Consider the following 20,194-nt stretch of genomic DNA (forward strand, 5'->3'; position numbering starts at 1 on the left):
TAGAAAATAGTAATACATTCAGAACTAATATATTAACGTTAATATATAACTTCTGGAAAATACTGGGATTATGTAAACATGGTTTCAAGTATTATGGAATTCAGACACTTGTTTTTGTAACATGAGTGTGATGATCATGAGTGTGGAGAAGAATATGAAATTGAAGTATTAAATAAAAAATAAAAAAACATGTTTGTTTTTTTTTCAGTTAAAAAACATTTTTAAAATCCCATCCAGAAGCAGACCTGTGTTAGATGATTTAATAAGGAGTTTTACAGTTCCTAAGCTGACTTGGTGGTTAAACACTGCAACCACACAGAATAGTTTGTCGAGCTATGTGTTGCTTCTGTGAGCAAAAGCAAATCCAACATCAATACTAAGCAGCAATAAGCAAATTCTGACTTTTAAGGTAAACACAGGCATGGCTAAGTATTGAGGAGAAGGACTCATTCCAGGCAACCACCAAAAGCCCTCCTCGGTACGCTCTGAGAAACGTCCTCAGTACATTCACAGTCTTTCAGAGTCATTCTTTTCTTTATGGACTACAATGAAGAAAATCAAAGTTTGTAACCTCCATCAAAAACATCCTAATTCAAGTATAAATAGTTTAGGATCTAAGAATGTCTTCAAGCTAAAACCTTATTAGATGATTTAGAGAAAGTTGTTTTTTCAGGATTTGGTATAGAATAATCATACATCCTATCCAATGAAAATATTAATAAATATAAGATACATCCACTACAAATATATGTCTGATCAGACCTCAGACATACCCACTGGATAGCAATAAGTAGGACAAAACCTTTTTTTCCCCCAATAGGAATAACACAATAGTCTGGCTGAGCTTCTTAATTTTGCATGGACTATATAGTAACACAAAAAAATGGCAACATCAGTCATAAGAATGTACACACACTGTATATAATATACAAAAATGTTGACTAGTGTACCAAGCTGAGACCAAAGCTGAATACATTCATCAAATGAATGATACTGTATTGAATTTGATATGTTTTGCCATATAGGTGTACTATAACACACCTTGATGTATAGATTGTCCTGCATTATTTTATTTTTAAAAAATGATTTGTTTCTTGGGGTGCACGGTGGCTTGGTGGCTTAGTGGCACGTTCGCCTCCCACCTCCACGGTTGAGTATTCGATTCCTGCCACTGCGTATGCAGAGTTTGCGTGTTCTCCCTATGCTGTGGGGGTTTCCTCCGGGTACTCTGGTTTCCTCCAGCAGTCCAAAGACTGTGTGGTATGTGATTGTGCCCTTTGCTGTCCAGGGTGTACCTTGTCTTGTGCCCCAGGTTCCAGGTTCCCCGTGACCCTTAAGGATAAGCGGTATAGAAGATAGATGGATTGATTTGTTTGTCAGATTGTGAAAGCCATAATTCATCAGAAATCTCTCATACTGAATTACTCACCCATCAGATGAGTCAGGATTCTCATACTCATACCTATTGAAACAACTTGTGCAGTCTTATTTAACACGAGCAGAGTTTACTGAGAAATGTCTGGAAGGCAATGTGACACATAATAATAATAATAATAATAATAATAAATAATAAATAATATAAAAAAAAACTCCAGCTTATTCTCAGGGTGAATTCTTTATTTTTGAGAACACGAGAAGTTGACGTGCTCTCAGTCTAAACTTTTGGTCCCTCACACTGTAGATGATGACATTCCAGCAACTGCTTGCGGCCAGAATCCAAAAAGCAAAAAACGAGAAACTGCACCATTCGTTTCCAGTGACGTTTCCTACTACAAACACTGCAACAGGAGTGAAGGACGCGGTGAACACCAGCGTGAGCGCGCCGATTGTTTTGGCAGCCTTAATGTCGGAGAAACTTGGTCCTGATGTACTTTGGCATCCCGCTCGAGCCAGACGCCTTCTTTTCTTTGAATGGTGGCGGATCGTAGTGAAGGATATAATGTTTGTAACAACAGTCCCTACGAGAAGAGTAAAATCAAACGCTGGGAAAAGTAAGAGGATATGCCAAGCATGAGGCGGAAACTCGTTCGCTCCTAACGCGTAGATGCACATCCTGCTGCATGCGTTATACTCCAGCGCCATCCCTTCGCTGAAGATCAGTGGAGAGAGCGCTAAGAAAAAGCTGGCTGTCCAAGAAAATACAATCAGCACGCTCGTGCGTCGTCTTGTAATAACGGCTTCTTTGTGTAAAGGTTTCAAAACAGCAATGCTGCGTTCAAGAGTGAGAAGAAAGACTGTGGTGATGGACACCAGCGTGCAGCCTGCAAACACCGGGCCAATAAAACTGCACGGGTGGAAAGCTGCGCGCTGGGAATTACGCAATGTCCAGCCCGGTGCTGCATCCGCCAGCATCAGAGAAATCTCTGCGTACACGGAAAGAGGAACCACAAAAACACCCACAGCCAAGTCCGCCACTGCTAAAGAGGCTTTCAGATAACCCTGGGGGGTGTGGAAATGTTTCGTTCCGAGCACCACAGCCAAAGTCAGCGAGTTTCCAACCAGTATAGCAAACATCAGTAATATCATGAAGACGATCATCAGTGTTTTATTGAGCGCAGTGCAGCAGCACGCGCTGCAGTGTGTCGCTTCCTCCAGCATCACTGCTCTCCTGCGCGTAAAGGTGCTGTCAGTCCACAACCTCATCCACACAGCTGAAGCACCAACAGGGCAGCATGCTGGAAGTCTGCAATCAAATACTATTTAAAATGATCGACGAGGAGGGGGAAAAATTACAGGCAGTAGCTCATAAAACTGAACGCTGAAAAGACGATGGAGTGCGTAAAATCACGCGCATCAAGGGTTTTATTTCTGGAAATAGAAACTTTCCCGGATGTACATCTGCGGAGAACTACGCTGTCTTTCCTCCATGCTTTTGGAAAGCCTTTTAAAACTGTGGAACTATTATCACAAATAAAATCCACAAGTGTCTTTTGGATTAACACGAATTCCTTAAAGGTACATCTCGGGGTGCAACGGTTGCGCTTGCGCTTAAATCCCTTTTGGCACGTGATGCCAGTCTGACGTGTGTGTGTGTGTGTGTGTGGGCCCCTGGGCCGGATTATCCAATGGGCATTATGGGCACTGGCCCAGTGGCCCATGCGCACATGGGGCCCAAGCGAGGGGCTGAAAAAAAAAATCTACAGTGGTGTAGACAGTAGGTAGTGTGGCACCTGAAAGTTCAACCCGAGTTCTAATCCGCCTTTAGCTGAACTCTCTCTTCTCCATTTTCCATCACATATCAGATCGGAAAGGCATGTACTTTCAATATAAATGAAGAAAATATTTGAAAAGTGGAAATAAAGCGCCTCACGACTGTTTAATAATAAAGTGTTTATGGGCTAGGGGTAGGTGTAGGGAGGGCTTTATTGTCCCAATAAGGTGGCATCCATTTAATCATTTTAATAAATTTGGTCATGTAAACTCTGTTATTACTGTAAATGTACAACAATACTAAGGTGCAAATAGTATCTGCCACTATTTATAAGTATAAATAGCATCTAACAAATATTTGCACTTATTGCAAAGAGCTGCGACTTTAATATAGTGTAAATAGAATATATATCGCTATTTATTTTCACTTAGTGTAAATGACATATCGCCAAGAAAATGCTGCTATTGTCACTTAGTGTGAATAGCCACTTACTTCAGATAATGACACCATGTTCAATAAACAAAAGCAATAAAAAGCACGCTGATATTTTTTAAATCTAAACAGAATGATAACATTGATCAAGTACAAGTGTGGAAAGGCCTCTGCCATCAGATAACCCAGTGCTGAACAAAGGGGGACTGTGGGAGTAGTCGTCATTTAGTTCAAAATGAGTGAGGAGAGGAGAGAGAATAGGGGGAAAGGAGGAGAGAGACAAACAGAGAGGCCCTGAGAGAAAGAGCTGAGGAGGAGAGAGACAGACAGGAAGGAAGCATTAACAGGTGTGTGAATGTGTGTTTGTGTGTGAGTGAAATGTCTGGCTATTGTTGCTGCTGGTTCAAGAAAGCATTGTTGCAATCATGTGGTGTAAATCCTGTATGATGGAGAATATCTACAGGTGTTGATATTGTCCTTCAGGTTGTGATCATAAACTGGAACCTGTCAGTGTAAATCCTGTGTAAGCAAGAGGTGTTTCCAACAAATAGTACATTACAAATCAAAACCTTGAGTGTGTGTGTGTGGGGTGGGGGGTGCCGTGCTACAAGACATTGTGCCCAGGCGCCTCTGAATTCATAATCCAGGCCCAGTTTGTGCATGCTCTCCCAGTGTTCCTGGGAGTTTCCTATGGGTTGTCTGGTTTCCTCCCATCTCCCAGTGCTCGTAGGGGAATTGACTACACTAAATTGCTGCTATGTGTAAATGTGTGTGTGTATGGTGCCCTGCAATGGACTGGTGTCCCGTCTGGATGTCGCCCCTGTCCAGACTGAAATTATAAAGCTACACCATCATTCTTCCACCTACAACCTTACGTGTATACAAAAACAGGACAAACAACAATATGTGAGGTTATAGTTTTTTTTCTCTGGACCTGTCTGCCTTTTGAATTGCATCTTCAGATCCACCACGACCCTGACAAGGCATGCTGGGATACGTCATGTTCAGTTAACTGTTTCCTTTCTTTCCACATGCAAGGTGCCCATTCCAGGTGACAGCAGTTTCTTTCAGAATGTCAGGATACGTTTAGAAACCCAAATAAAGCTTTTGATGTTCGTTTGGTGGATATCAATGTCAATGTTTTACAAATAATCTCCTGATGTTAATTGGGAAAGGGAGGTGTGAGCGTTCTAAATGAACTGATGTATAAACTTGATTTGACTCTTAGAAAACATAAACATATGCTGTTTAGTTCTTGGCAGCTAGGAATGATAATATGGCCACAAAACATCCATCCATTTTCTGTACTGCTTTGTTTGCAACACTAACATATTAACACAGACACAAACATCAAATCCAAACCCAAATCCATTATTAACTCCAGTGACACAGCACATTACTGCAGATTATTACTTAAAACTGCCATTAAAGGTGCACATTAACCCATTAATAAATTATGTTCAAGAACCTACTAAAATTAGGAGCATCGCTACACCTTAACCCTTATAAAGAATGCTAGGATTTCGGATTATGAATGAATACGCATATTGCATATTTGCATGTCCTTTCACAACTTCCTCTAAATCCACCCCATTATCCGGTTATAGTATACCCATGGATCATGGTGTGCTACACAGTTACAAAATAACAGCTAGGAAGTAACAATGGAGAAACAGAAAATGATATGTCTGAACCTCAAACTGACTCATAGTCTGACGTGTTCATTTGTTCTCCAAAACTGGGAAATTATCGACTGATCAATTTTGTTTTTAAAATAGAATATTGTGTATGACATTCCTAAATCAGTTCTGGTGCAACCAGTAGACATCACAAATCACTTCAATATTATGGGCTATATTTTGTGTAGATTCATGACATATAATCCCAGTTACAATAATTACAGAACAGGTCCAGGTTGTAACACTAGCAAATGTGTAAAAAAAAAAATAAAATAAATAAATGTTAAGGGAGTGAATGCTTATGCAGGACACTGTATGATATCTAAACCTGAGTAAGATAATACATGGCTAAATATTAACGTGACTCCTCTGAAATATAGTGAATCAGTTGTATTGAGAGATTATTTTTAAAAATCAGCAAGCTTTTTCACCTTAACCTTTCCCCATAAGAAGAGCAGACTACAGTTTAACCCGTCACTGTAAAGCTGTTGTAAAGCTTTCCCTGTTGAAAACAAACAAACAAACAAACAAAAAACAAACAAACAAAAAAACAGAAATCCTCAGAATTTGTAATCTTTTATCTTTTACAACGGGAATTGTATTGGTTTTAATGGAAACTGGAATGGTCCCTGTGGGCCTCTACTGATAATTAGTTGCCTTCTATTAGTACCATGTCTACTGGATACCATTAAGGACCAATAATTTATAATGGATTTAATGATTAGCTGATGGTTTGTTTCTACTGTTTTGTTTTGTTTTTCAGCAGGGTTGTTGACACAAAAATATACTCTTTATAAAGTCATACAGTAAATGTAACAAATCATTTTCCCCAGCAAGAAAGAAGCACAGCTGTGTGATAGTACCATGAAATAGTTTTGGACCTTAATTCCACATGGACATTTTCGCTGTGGTTTCTGGGACTACGGTTGCTGTTATGGCCTTGAGACTGAAATTACCACATGCAGTTTTGCACTCAGGTCCCCTTTAATGAACAGTGGACTAATTCAACAAAGACTTCATGTAAAAACCAGAATGCACTTTCTTTTACTTTCATCTTAAGGAGTTTTTCCTTGCTCAATAGTGATAAATTCACACATTTAAAATCGGTATCCTGTGTTTATATATTTCTGTAAAGCTGCTTTCAGACAATGTCCATTATAAACAGCACTATACAAATAAAATGGAATTGAATTGAAGCTGTGCGAGTTCACAGCAAAAGCTGGTTGTATTAAAAGAAAGGTATTAACACATATTAAGGCTGATTTTCTCTCAGGGAGTGGTATATTTGAGAAGAAGTGGCTGTCTAGTCGTACAGGTTTGGGTTACAGGATCACTGTGTAGCAGTAGCAGTTCATTCTCTCACACTGAGAGAGTGTGTGTCGCTCTTTCCCTTCTCTTCACCGACCTCAGCCATATTGTTGTTGATCACACTGGACTGTAGCCGCGCCGATAGCGGCAGAGAAGTTGAGAAGGGATCAAACTTTACGGATTACCTACGAGTGCAAGTTGGATTTTATTTACTCAACTCTTTTTTTTTTTTTTTTAAACCGATTAAACGTTTAAGAGGAACCGGTGCCTGCGCGGCTGCTCCCCGGCTTAAACACTGCGGTTACTCCGCTGGGTGAGTTTCTAACTTGCTAGCTCTAACGTTTATTTCATTCGGCTCAGGCTTCTCAGTCTAACAACTCTCAGTGCTGAATTAACCACCAACTAGTTACCAAACTACAAAACTGGATAGAAACCCCAGATTTTTTTGCAAACGCTGCCTAATATACAGTCTTGTACTCTCCTTCAGTGGTAGTTAGGAAAAGCTAAGCAGTTGCCTTGGAGCTGATGTTTATAGATTAGCTTGCAGCTAAATGATCACGACAGGTTGTTTCACACTTTTGTGTTTACGGTCGGTCAGCTCATATCCACTTCACCTAAAATAAATTGTCTAACGGTATTTCCGACCGTTTTCGAAACAAGACAGGAAACATTTAGCATTTATGGTCGATGATAGGTGTCTTCGCTAACAGGCTAGTTTTAGTGGCGGAACTGTGTGTTCAAACGAACTGACCTAACACTATCCACTCTCCCTGAAACTTTTCCTTGTCGCTTTTGGCTTCTTCTTCTTTTTTTCTTCATTTACTATTTTAAATTAGTTTATTTTTAACGTGCTGTTTCCAGGTGCTGTCTGAAGACTGTGTGAATTCAAAGCCCTGCTTTAGAAAAGTTTTGGTGAAAACATTGGAGGTTTGGATTAGTCTGGGTGGATCACTCACTCACTCACTCACTAGCTGGCCAACTATCTAACATTTTAATTAGCTATGTAAATTACTTGTTGAACTAGAAGTTTGTATTTAATGTTACCCAAGCTTTTTTGTTTCTACTTACCTGTACTTTCTTGGTAATATAAATAATTAACAGAGCCTGCAGGCTGTCTATATGAGGGGGGAAATGGATATGTGTGTGTTAGGAGTGCTCTGCTATGTACTTTGCTATTTGGTGGCTAAGCTTCAGGAACCTGGATTAGTGACAAAAATATCTGAGACACTATTTCCTATCCCGGATCTCACAGGGCAGAGTTAGTGGACTGTTAAAATACTTTAGGAAACATGCATTTTTACCTCGGTCACGTTTTAAAAATCAAAACAAAACTACTCTCCCAGATATCCTCCACATTCAGACACAGTCAGGGAGACATCTAGCTGAAAAATTTCCTCTGAGTACAGATTTACATGATTATTATTCGTAGAGTCATAGCGCTTTCCATTTCTTGAACTTTCCACTGATTGAACACACATTAGGTCCAAGTTGACATTATTTATAGGCAACTAATCTTTTGAGTCACTGAGGTTTGGATTAAAGTTCAAGGGACTGAAAAAACATGCGAAAAACTATATACAGACTCGATCTCGATAATAAATCGAACTTTGATGAAAGTGGCATTTCCACCCTAGATTTAATTTATGAACGTAATCCGACTCAGTAAAATATTATGTTCATTATTTAAATGTGTACAATAGTATTTAGTTATGAGTTGTAGTCATAAAGCATTGTTTGTATTGCTGAAGTTTCCACTCAGAAAACACAATTTTATGAAAATGGACTTGATTCCAGTAGATATTATTTATCAGTCCCTTCAGGGTTTTGTAGTTTTGCAATCGCAGGAATTAACACAAAATCAAGCAAACTCTCCAATATTTTTAAAAATTACTGCAGATTTTATACAGATTTGGGCCAAGATGTGTCATGTGACACGCATTCAGCCAAAGCCCTCTTTGATTCATGTGCATTGAAAATATTTACAGATAAAAGGTCTCATTTACCAACAAACGGCACAGTGAAAAACCATGCAAAACAGTCGCTGCTTTGAGACAATGTCTATTGTAAAAAGCGCTATACAAATAAAATTAAATTGAACAATTTCGTGCAATTGCAATCTCGCCAATTCACATAGTTTTCCGCAAAAAACTCTGCAAGTTGCATCGCACCATTGTAAGAAATGTTTTTGCTGCAACAATCACAAAACTGAAAAAACTGAAATCCTGTATGGACTGATTTATAGGCCTAGTTTACAGGCCCAGGCAAATCGGCTAATATTTATAAGAACTCAATAATATAAGAAATAAAACACTACAGGATGTGTTGTTTTGGGAAGATTAGACGCCGGCATGGTGTAATACATCGTTACCTCCCTGTAGAGTTTTATTCCTCTTATACCACATGACGAACGACATGTTCTTTTAGTCTGAGACCAGACAGTTGATAAAGTTCTGCTAATGTCAACATATCACCTCAAGCTCACTTTGAAGATTGTTTCTGTGAATGCGACTTCATTTTCTGTACAAACTCAGACTGCTGGTTGCTAACGTAAGCAGAATGTAGCGATTTCTTAAATCACATAGAGTGCTGCAATAATGAGGTATTTTTGTAGGCCAACCCGGAAGTTATCATCACCCAGGTTCCTTCGACAAAAAGCCGGTAGTATTTTTCCATTGGTTTTTGGATTATTGCAAAAATTAAGCTCAGTGACCAGCAAAACTTTACGGCTCTTACCCGTTTTGTTCACCAAGATAATCTTCACAAATTAGCACAACTTTCATGAATTTTGAAGCCTAAATACAATCGCCAGAAGTAAAAAAGCTAAAGGTATGCTAAAAACGAACTACACCAGGGTTGCATGACTTGAATGTTACCATCACTAAGCTTTATAGTGCTACGATAAAAAAAACAACACTACAATTGGAAAATACTATATATTGATAAACCTGCAAGTTGGAAAGTTTGAGTTGGAATAGTTTGCAAAAGCGCGAGTATAAACACAACGAGGCTGTAGTAGATGAGATTTCCTGTTCGGCGTGATGACGTTTAATGTCCCTGACGACCTCTGTAGTCCCAATTAGCCACTTGTTAGCAACTGCCTTTTTCATGACAGATAAAAGCTTAAAAATGAATGATATTTTATATCATAGTATACAATGTGAAAACAGCAGACCTTATTTCAGGCATTTAACCAAAAATCCATCCAAGAAACCCATTGACTTCAGCACGATGGAACCGGAAGTGCAGAAATGCTAACTCATTTCTGGGTTTTAGGACTCATTTTTGCAGCACTCTATAGCTAATGTAAGAGGATGTTTGTCATGTAACCTGACATGGAGAACACATTATTGCACAGTCTGTTTTAGAATTCAGCCAAGTATATTCATTTAACATAGAAATAAAATGCACCATGAATGATACCAACTAAAATGCTTTGCATGAGATGTAACCCAAGTAAGAAACTGATAAAAATGCACGTGAAGTAAAAAGCCGAGCTGATCCAAATGCAAGAAGATGAATTAATAAGCCATTTAATGTCATACACTGCAAAGATAATTTGCTGAAAACTGAAGGTTTTTACGAGTAAAATACGAGTCGTGTTCATTATTTACCATCACGTTCTGTACTTTTTATGCACTTATTAGTCATATCAGAACCAAGAACAAAGAAGGGTGAGCGGGAAAAATATTATTTAATAAAAGTCAAGATGATGTCAGTTAAAGCATGTGGATTAAAAAAAAACCGGACAATTTGCAAATCATTTTATTGTTTTTTTTTTTTTTGTCATGTCATCATTTTATCCATTAAGCTGACATTTTGTTCTGCTCATCATTTAAGTGAATATTTTTGTTACTTTTACTTTGTTTATCTCTCGGTGTGGATGTTACCTCCCCGCCTTTGTTACTTCCGATGTCAGCAGCTATTTTTATTGTAAATAGTAGGAAGTTCTGGGGTGTGATTCACATCATTAGATGTGATGGACCAAGGTGAGAGAGAGTGATGCTGCATATAAACATGATTACTCAGACCGAAATAGAAAAAAACTCTTAACACGCCGTGCATAGAATACTCTGAATACTCCGAGTCGTTTTGGCCCAGTGTTGGTTTCTATCAGTGGAAAGGTCAACTGGCAGAATGTGAGCAAGTGCTGTATGAAAATAACACTGAATGAAGCTGTTTCACAGAGTGTAAAAAAACAAAACAAAACTGTGAACAGGAAATAAAATGAAGCGAAAGCACAAAAACGGACTTGGACTCGAATGCCCATCCACAAAGCACAAGTCACAGAGGCTTATCAAGAATATCTTCGTCAAGACCAAGAAAGCTTTAACATCATCAGCAAGGCGACGATACACATCTCACACCACACACACTCCAAACACGCCTACGGCATTCAGAGACTTGGTCAAATGTCAAGCCAGTATAGAAGGAGGAAATGCTTTCTATATGCCAGCTTTCCAAAAGATTGCACATATGCTGAGGTGAGAGGAGAAATAAGTTGGAGTATATTCCCTTTCTGTTGGCTGTTTGTTGAATATAGCTTGTTTTTGTATGGTTTGCACGTAAGTGTAAATTATTCAACTAATTTAAGTTTTCAAATGAATCACTAATCTAACCATTATTTTCATTTTAGTGATAGTAACACTTAACCGATTACAAACAAGAAATCTGACAGTGAAGCGCTTCCTTGATCAAAACTACAGCTCAAATACTACAATATCTCGATCTTGATCTTAAATTTACCTCAGACATCTTTTTTGCATTTGATCCAATTTCTAACAGTACATAGTTGAGATTGATACCAGCTGTCTCTTTATTGATTATCAGTAGTATTCATGAAATTAATGTTTAAAAAAAAAAAAAAAGTTTGTTTTTGCATCATTTTACTGTTGTAGGTTTCTTTGGACTGCACAGGTTTGTTAGCTTAGTAGTGAGTCCCTCCAGAATTTAGCGATTTTGCGATTACCGCAGATTTCATCATGATGTAATGTCATCACAACGTGCATTCAGCCAAAGTCTTCTTCAATTCACATGTGTCAAACGTGAGTACAGCTAAAAGGTTTCATTTACTAACAAACATCAGTGCGAAAGGCTGTGCAAAACAATTACGTGCAATTGCAATTTCCCCAGTTCAAGTAGTTTTCCACACACAAAAAAGCACAAAAAACTCTGCAAATTGTATCATACATTTTGAGAAACAGCAGCAAAATCAAACATTTCTGGCTGCAAACAGTCGCAAACTTGAGTACTGTTGAGTACTTGAGTAGCAACGTAAAATGTGCGATTTCAGAAACCTAAAACTTGAATTGATGTACGAATACTAATATAAGCAGAGGTTATATCCCAAATTGACATATTCAAGTACAACTGAGTTTAATTATCCAAATTGCAATCATTTGCTTTAACATGAAAAGTTTATTTATTTATTTTTTAAATAATCCAAAGTACAAATTGCCATGCAGTCAGCTGCAGAATTATTGGCACCCTTGGTAAAGACGGACCAAAAAAGGGTTATTAAAAACAAAATGTCTTTGGGACAAAATACACTCCGGTTTTGCTGTTAATAGCAAAAGTTCCACATGGACATGGGAATGTGTGTGCGTGGCGGCGCAATCACTTTTCGTAAGCCTGTTAATGTTTGTCTTTCCTGTGAGAACATGCTCAAGTAGGCTCTCAATTTAAATGCTTTTTAATTTTGATCTTAAAAATATATAGTGCATCAAGTCCTCGACATGAATAATTTTTTACATATTTATACTGTATGTAAACTGGCAAGCTTTGAATACTGAATTCAGATCACTGCACTCACGATCACGATTCACACTGTGCCAACACGCCAGTCACCTGATTCAGATTAAGACAATATTCTGATTCCCCATATTCTGATTCCCATCCCTGGAATATGCCGGTTTTAACCGGAAATTTGTTGAATGTAGTCACCTTATTCAGAAAATCCTCGGAAAGGAGAGATATGCACATGCTCAGGCCACAAGGAATTGTGGGTGCTAACAGATGCTAATCTGTAGGCTAGGTATTTAGGATTGGCAACTCAGGCATATTTCCATCAACCATGTATACAGGAATATTCCAATGCCTCTACGCATATAAACATCGTATTCGGAATATGGCCGCAACCTGAATATAGACCGTAAACATAATCTGATGTTCCTAATAAACATAGTCATTCATAATGTTGCTCAGCATAAACAGGTGACGTTTCCTCAGTAAGTATTATCTTTATAAGTATTTAAATTTCTATTGGAAGATACCGCAGATGGCAGTTCCATCACTATCAGAGAAAACGCAAGCCGTAGTGTAACCTAATGTTGAAAATACACATCATGACGAGGTATATAAAAATGCAAAAATATTTCCTACTTATTTTGCTTTTAATGGGCCTCATTTATTAATCTTGTAGTAAAATTGTGGTGCGTGAATGTTTCCATAAGCCAACTTTTCTTGGATTACAGAAGATTCGGAAATGCTGATTTTCTTCATAGTCCTATGTGTATGTTACTCACACGTCACGGCTCATTTGCATTTAGTGATGCCTAAAAAATTTCTGTAAAAGGGCAAGCGCACAGAAAGCTGGAACACAAGATGACTACTAAAGGCTAGTTCACACTACACGACTTTCAGCATCAGCAGATCTCTGTGCTGTTCAGATGACACAACTTGCTCTCTTGTAATCGGGAGTCTTGAAGTCGTAGCGGAGTTCACACTACGGGATTGCTCAGCGACGGTGGGTCACACACTACACAATCTGACAATGACTCTGTCACTCGATGACTCTATCTGGTGTCTGAACTAGGTGTTGTTGTTTATTAGAAGATGGACGTTGGACATAAACGAGTGGTGTGAGCTGTTTGCACGATGATTTGTGCTGAAGAAACCCCAAAAATGAAAAGACAAAGAAAGTGGGTGAAAGAATATCTTCTTTAAATGTTAAAAAGTTGTTCCTTGCCTTGGAGAACTGCTTTTTCTTAGTGTGTTCAATACTTTTTTCCCTGTGTCATTCCACTTTATTACACAACTTTATTTATGGACTTTAATGTTGTGAATTCTTTATATTTCCAGATTTCTTGAGTTAATACTGATGTCTGGTGAAAATTACATGTGAATAGCCTCATTGGAAATATATTTACTGAAAAAAATGTTGATGCGCTCAATACTTATTTCCCCCACTGTATATGCCAGGTGCAAAATGAATACAATGAATCAGTGGAATATCATTTGCATATTTGCAGGGAAGAGACAAAGAAACAAACAGTGCTATTTAGTGTAGAAAACAACACTGAAAGAATTAAATGGATCATTTAGAACATATGCGTGCATTTCAGTGTCGTCAGAAAATAGCCACAACATAATAAATACACAACATAATACTATACAAGTTAAATATAACTTGTATAGTATTAATGTATAATTTTGAATTTGGTGCTTTCAAAGGATACCTTGGTTATGTGTGCAGGCAGAAGGATTTATTAGCAGTGAGCATTTTATTTCGGCTATGTCACTGATGCACGCTCACTAAAATGGTGGGTGTTGTCATCTGCTTCTTTTTCGGCTTCTTCTTCGTTGGTAAGACAGTTTTGTACTCAAGCGCCATCAAGTTGTACTTTTATGTAACTTCAGCAGCTCCGGGCACGTGAACAAAAGCATGACTCTTATTGGTCGGCCAGTTTTTGGTGCGGCGGTGTCCGAAAAAAAAAAAAAGGGAAACCCTCGATGTTGAAATAATTTGACACTTTGATGGCACACGTTTTTACGCCTGAGTGTGAATGCTCTCTCTGACAGCCATTGTGGCGTTAAATGGACCGTTTTTCGCCCTGTGAAAATCGTTTCGGTGTGAACAGGGCTTCAGTTCCTGTCCTGGTGACCTAGCACGAGCTTGTGTGATAGAGACTCCAAAGCACTTCTGTAAGTTACACTTGATAAGGGGCGTCTGCTGTAAATGTAAGAAAAATAAAGAATTTAAACTCGATAGTATATTAAGTAATTACAGACGAACGATATGATTTGAAGGATGTTGAATTCAAGGTTTACATTAGTTAATCTCCGTTGCATACACTCAGGAGCGTGAGTTGGATATGAACGTTTTTCTCAAATTCGGAAAAGATTTTCACGGATTCCAAATTTCTTGCGTAATTGCTCCTACGTACAGTTTTTGAATAAATACGTTCGTATCCAGCGTGATAAATGAAGCCCTCTGTTTGCCACGGGAATGTGGAAAAACAGTTCAGTTGTTAGCTTTTCACATCAATACTAGGGCTGCAACTGACGATTATTTTCATGAGAGTAGTTGGCCGATTATATTTTCGATTAATCGATTAATTGAATGGGGAGGGGGCAAACTTTCAGTACCCCTTTTTTTTTGTTTATTTAAACTAAAATCCGCAAACTGAGTTTTACAAATATAAACTTCAGATAAAAAACTTTACACAATTGTTCGTCCAATTATATACGACCCCAATTATAAAAGAATCCAGAATATATATTATTCATTTATGACTGTAGTTTTATTCAGTACTTGTTGTGCATCTATAAAAAATAATGCATTAATGCTTATATATAGTTTATGTATGTTTATATTATATATCGATAATGAGATTCATTGACGACGATTTTCATAATCGATTATTATCGATTTTATTAGTTGTTGCAGCTCTAAATCAATACAAATACATTTTCACAGTATTTTTGCCTCTACAACACTGCATCACTAAATGACATGAATTTGATTACTCCTTGAGCAATGATAGCACTTTGGAGGGAGTTTGAGAGTAGAGAAGTGAAATATGCCCGAAATAGAGACAGCCCGAGTGACTTTCAGGTGATAATCGGCGTCATGCTGACATCGTGGTCATGTGGACACTGCAGTAGGAGATCGTGTTCTCTGTTGTGCCGTGCAGTCTTTCGCTCCGTTGCATCGCAGTCGATGTGGACCATGTAATTTGTTGTCTCACGTAATTAAACTTTTTCTTTGTTTCATGACAAGAAATGAATGTACAATAGTTTAATGTCTTCCTGTTTTCTGAATCAGCTGCTTTTAATGTTAAATAACAGGGGGTGTAATAATGTGATGTTGTAATTCGACACAATACGGTGGTGTGTGGATACAGTACATTTTCAATACTGGAAATATAAGCATTGCCTGAGTATGTGCCTTAGGTTGTGTGTATATGTATTAATAGCACTTAGCAATGTTTTATTAGTCATTGTCAGACACTGTTTGATAACTAAAATATCCCCCCCTCTCTTTTTGCCAGTATTAGCCAGAGGAGGATGTCCTCCAGGAGTTTTTAATTTTATTTAAAAAAAATTTTATTATCTTTTTTTTTATACCACACCGTGGTATCGACTTTGGTATTGAGTATCGTGTACTTTTGGTGGTATCGGTACAGACTACTAGATTTTTGGTATCGTGACATCCCTAATACACACACACACACACACACACACACACACACACGCATATATAATTTAGATCAGAATAAATAAGATGAACTGTTATAGTGCACTTCCACAACCAACTGAAAACTACTAAAATATGTCAAAATGATAAAAAAAAAAAAAAATTAGCCCCAAATAAATTATATCACACATGATGTAGTGCACTGCCACAACCTACTGAAAACTCCTATTTATTTAACATTTTGGTAAACTATATTCAACATATTCCAGTCAGTACGCATTATGTAGGGTATAATAAATAATAGGCGATTTCGAACACAGCCGCAGTGTTTGTGTGAGTCAGACATCCAGCAGCGTATATAACGAAACAAAAGCAGTGTATTCGAATGTAACAGAATTAACCATGGCTAAGCTTTCACTGGTGTGACTCACAAGCTAATGTGTCTGAAGCACAGAGCGTTTCGCATTCTGCTGTGAGAGTCACACAGTTCTCTGTGGCCTCAGATCTACTTTTGAATTCTGCGTCCTTTAGCCTGGGTAGAATCAGCGAGGACTTGATGGAGTGTTTGCTGCGTACTGTATGCGCACGTTTGCGTGTGGTTTCATGTGTTCATCTGCTTTTAGAAACGGACACAGAAGCCAGAAGATGAAAATGTTTGTGGTATTAGCGCTGATGTGCTATACTCGTATTCGACACGTTGTAATGCTTGGGTCCACAGCTTGTTACCCGGAAGCGTCTAATTTACCAATAAACTGTAGTGCTTCCATACACCAGACCTTAGATTTTGGGGGGAATCTTCCAGTTCCTGCTTCCTGCTGATTGTAGCCATTGGGGTTTTTCCTTTATCTAATATGCCAATGTTGTGAAAAACAGCATGCGTAGGGGAAATGCATTTTTCTAACCCTTCCTGATGCAAGATAAAGAAGACGACACGTTTTTTTTTTCCTCGAGGAGGATGTGTGAGCTTGATTTAAGTTGTAATGTTTGTTAGTATAATAAATTTCATATAAGCTGTATTTTAGGTGTTTTATTATGCAACCTGTTGAATGTATTGTTCAGTACACAGAGATATCGAATCGATGGCCTCATATCAAACGATAAAATACAATAGGCTGTATCATTACACCCCTAAAGTATGCAGATACACTTTGGCATTTGGTGGACTATTGGTGCATTAGACCATTTTTAATGATCGTAAACTATGGTATTCTCTGTAAAGCAACAGCATGCGTTGTCTTTATTAATACTCTGCAGCTGTAGTAAAGCTATTACAAATGAAAGACTTCAACGTTGCTCAAAGCGCAGAAGGCTTATAAGAGACAGCATCTAGGCTTTTATGAGCTCTCGTCCCTAATGGCGACTGTGTTAAAGTTAGGTTTTAGAGAGTTTAACCACCATGGTGGTGTTTTAATAAAACAGCAAAGTTTAGCAGTGATGCTTTAGAGTAATATCCTCCAGCATGCATTGCAATAGCTGAGGTGTATCATAAATGACACCTCACAACCTGTTTTGATACGTAAAAAGCCAAAGTAGACCTTATCTCTATGTTGGTTTAGTTCAACAGGATGTTTGTGCGTGTGTCTGTGTGTGTGTGTGTGTTCAGTTTAGCCTTTTATGTTCAGATGTGTTCAGTCTTAGAAGTTCAGCCTTAGCATTCTATATTTAGACGTGTTAATTTTGTCTCCCTGATATTTTGGTTAAAAACCTTGCAGTGTTGTTACCCCGAGGGTCTGTGAGCATAGTCAGGGGATCCGTGATATTTTTTAAAATTTAGTTATGGCGGTGGAAATTACCACCCAAAGTTATTGTTATCAAAGTTATTTTATTTATAATTGAGTTCTTGTAGTTATTAGCCTGTTTGCCACAGCCTATTTGTGTATCGTTGCTGACCATGTGCCACAATTTATCTTCTAAAGGCTAGTTCCAGCACCATGTCACAAAGCAAAATTCATCTCAGGCTGGTTTTATTAATATGACAATGAGTTCAGTGATCTTCAGTGGCCTTCCCAATCACCAGATCTGAACACCTCTGGGATGTGGTAGAAAGGGAGATTCATAGCATGAAATCCTGCAGGAATTGTGGGATGCAATCACATCAACATGGACCAGAATCTCAAAGGAATGTTTCCAATATCTTGTGGAATCCATGTCATGAAGTATTGAGGCTGTTTTGAGAGCATACAGTGAGACCTTACACAGTATAGTGTTTCTAATAAAGTGCTCAGTGACTGAATGTTTACTATCTATATGTGTGCTAGGTGCCATTTGTTTTGTGCAGTTCTGATATACCTGACAGTTCTTGGCAGTTAACTTATTTCATAAAAGTGTTGCTGACTAAGTTCCTAACGAGGTTGCGATAACTAGTCAAGACTTGGTGGGGGTGTTTTTGTTTTTTTGTTTTTTTTTTCCTCAGCCACATTGTAATAAAACTCAAGTTACAGCCAGGGAGTGGATCTTGAGTTTTGCGCCACCCATATCCTGATGAATGCCTTTTGCAAGATGGTTGTCTCAACTTGTTTTCACAGTGATTTTACTTTCTTACTGTTGTGTTCCATCATGTTTTATGCCCTGCTTGGTTAGTTAATAAGGGCTGTTAAATGGTGGGGTGGGGTGACAACCGAACCTTGCCTAGATTAGTCAAATGTATTGGGGTGTGACATGAGACAGTGCACCTTTTGTATTCTGTTCAGCTCCTAACGTATCTGAGACTTGTGGATTTTATTACCTTTGGAGCTGGTACAGAAAACAAAACAAAATATGAACTGTGTGGGAGATGGCGCTTCCCTAATTTCTTTGCCCCACATATCCCATAATCCTGTGCACCCACTGCCAGTCTGCTAGAAAATGGCTTTGGAAAACCCTGGCACTGATTAGCTTGTGTTCAACATGCGTTATGTGTAGTCCGTTATGCGTAATTGTTTTTGACTTGAGGTGTTTTATTTCTAACAAGAAATAGTTGGTGAAGTCAAAAAATCTGTTAAACGTATTTCCCCAGTGGTTCTTTATTCCATCTCATTTAACACATATTTGAGGCTAGTGAGCATGGTGTCTTGGCACTGTGGTGACGTCTGCTGCCTTCCATGCTCATCTCAAAGCATTTTGTTCCAGGCACCTTCATGGATATCAAGTCACTGACCTAAGCCTGGTTTAGACAATGTGATGTTTTAAAAGATTTATTAGCTTTATTTGTCACAGTGTATGAAACGATCCCAGAAAAATCTTCCAGACCGTGTGTTTCTTCATTTCTGATTTAAGGCCCATGTGATAAAGATCCTCTAAGGATAGACCTGTGATGTAAAGAAAATTGCTGTGTTCTGCATCCATGTTCTCGGTCAGCAGAATGTGTCCTCCAGCAGATAGTGGAGTCGCATGAACAGAAACATTCTTCTTAGTGAGCTTGAAGTCATAAGGGTATATTTTTCTGTTCATAACATGTTTTGTTTATGGTTCACCACAGCCACTATCATATTTGAATCTCTGCTTGTGATTTCCGTGTACTCGTCTGCCATCCTCCTTTTGGTTGCTGTTAAATGAGCATCATAGCAGCAGTCCCACTCTGAGATTTGAATCTGTCAACAAAAAGAACTTCGGCTGTCTTTGGTCGCAGCCTCGAGCCGCCTCTGAGCGGCCTCTGAGCGCGCTGCATTATCTGTTCTAAATCAATCTCACCGTCAATCTCACTTCCTGATTAAATTATTTTACGGTGTGAGATTTCACGTTGAGACCACGTAGGCATCAAGTCAGCTGCCTTCTCTCCTCCTTCCATTGGGAAACTTAAAAAATTTATTTAAAAAAAAAAAAGTAATTGTGTGACAGTGGTGGCTCAGTGGTTAAGACATTGGACTTCTGACCAGAAGGTCATGAGTTCAAATCCCAGAACCACCAGGCTGCTGCTGTTGGGCCCCTCAGCAAGGCCCTTAACCATCAACTGCTCAGTTGTATAAATGAAATATATGTAAGTTGCTCTGGATAAGGGCGTCTGCCAAATGCTGTAAATGTAATAGTTGCTAGATTGGAAAAATAGTCCATTTTTCTTTTCTGAATAGTCCATCAGAGTTTATAGTGAAGAGAGACTTACTCACTGACAGCTTGTGAAAATTTATCCTCATCTACCTGTGGCATTCAACACTGTCTGTCCATTTCACACCAGTCTGCTGTTCTTGTGTGTAAACAAGTCTAATAATATCTAGTGTGTAAACAAGTCTAATC

General features: G+C 38.4%; 2 protein-coding genes across 2 annotated transcripts in view; one reads left to right on the forward strand and one right to left on the reverse strand.

Moving 5' to 3' along the window:
• Positions 1–247: 247 nt before the first annotated feature.
• LOC128613404 (trace amine-associated receptor 7d) lies at positions 248–2,732 on the reverse strand. Its single transcript, XM_053634134.1, has one exon. The coding sequence runs from the start codon at positions 2,641–2,643 to the stop codon at positions 1,603–1,605; it is 1,041 nt and encodes a 346-aa protein (XP_053490109.1). The 5' UTR covers positions 2,644–2,732; the 3' UTR covers positions 248–1,602.
• Positions 2,733–6,449: 3,717 nt separating this feature from the next.
• Positions 6,450–20,194, forward strand: part of plekhf2 (pleckstrin homology domain containing, family F (with FYVE domain) member 2) — a 30,972-nt gene continuing 17,227 nt past the window's right edge. Inside the window, exon 1 of the mRNA XM_053634146.1 lies at positions 6,450–6,883. The gene's annotated coding sequence lies outside the window, so the exon portion shown is untranslated. The remainder of the gene's footprint in view (positions 6,884–20,194) is intronic.

Source organism: Ictalurus furcatus, chromosome 1 (assembly GCF_023375685.1).
Source record: "Ictalurus furcatus strain D&B chromosome 1, Billie_1.0, whole genome shotgun sequence".
NCBI classification, from domain to species: domain Eukaryota; kingdom Metazoa; phylum Chordata; class Actinopteri; order Siluriformes; family Ictaluridae; genus Ictalurus; species Ictalurus furcatus.

Bases quoted from the DNA above. Each gene is read 5' to 3' on its own strand.
- LOC128613404 (XM_053634134.1), bottom strand. From the start codon at position 2,643: ATGAGGTTGTGGACTGACAGCACCTTTACGCGCAGGAGAGCAGTGATG.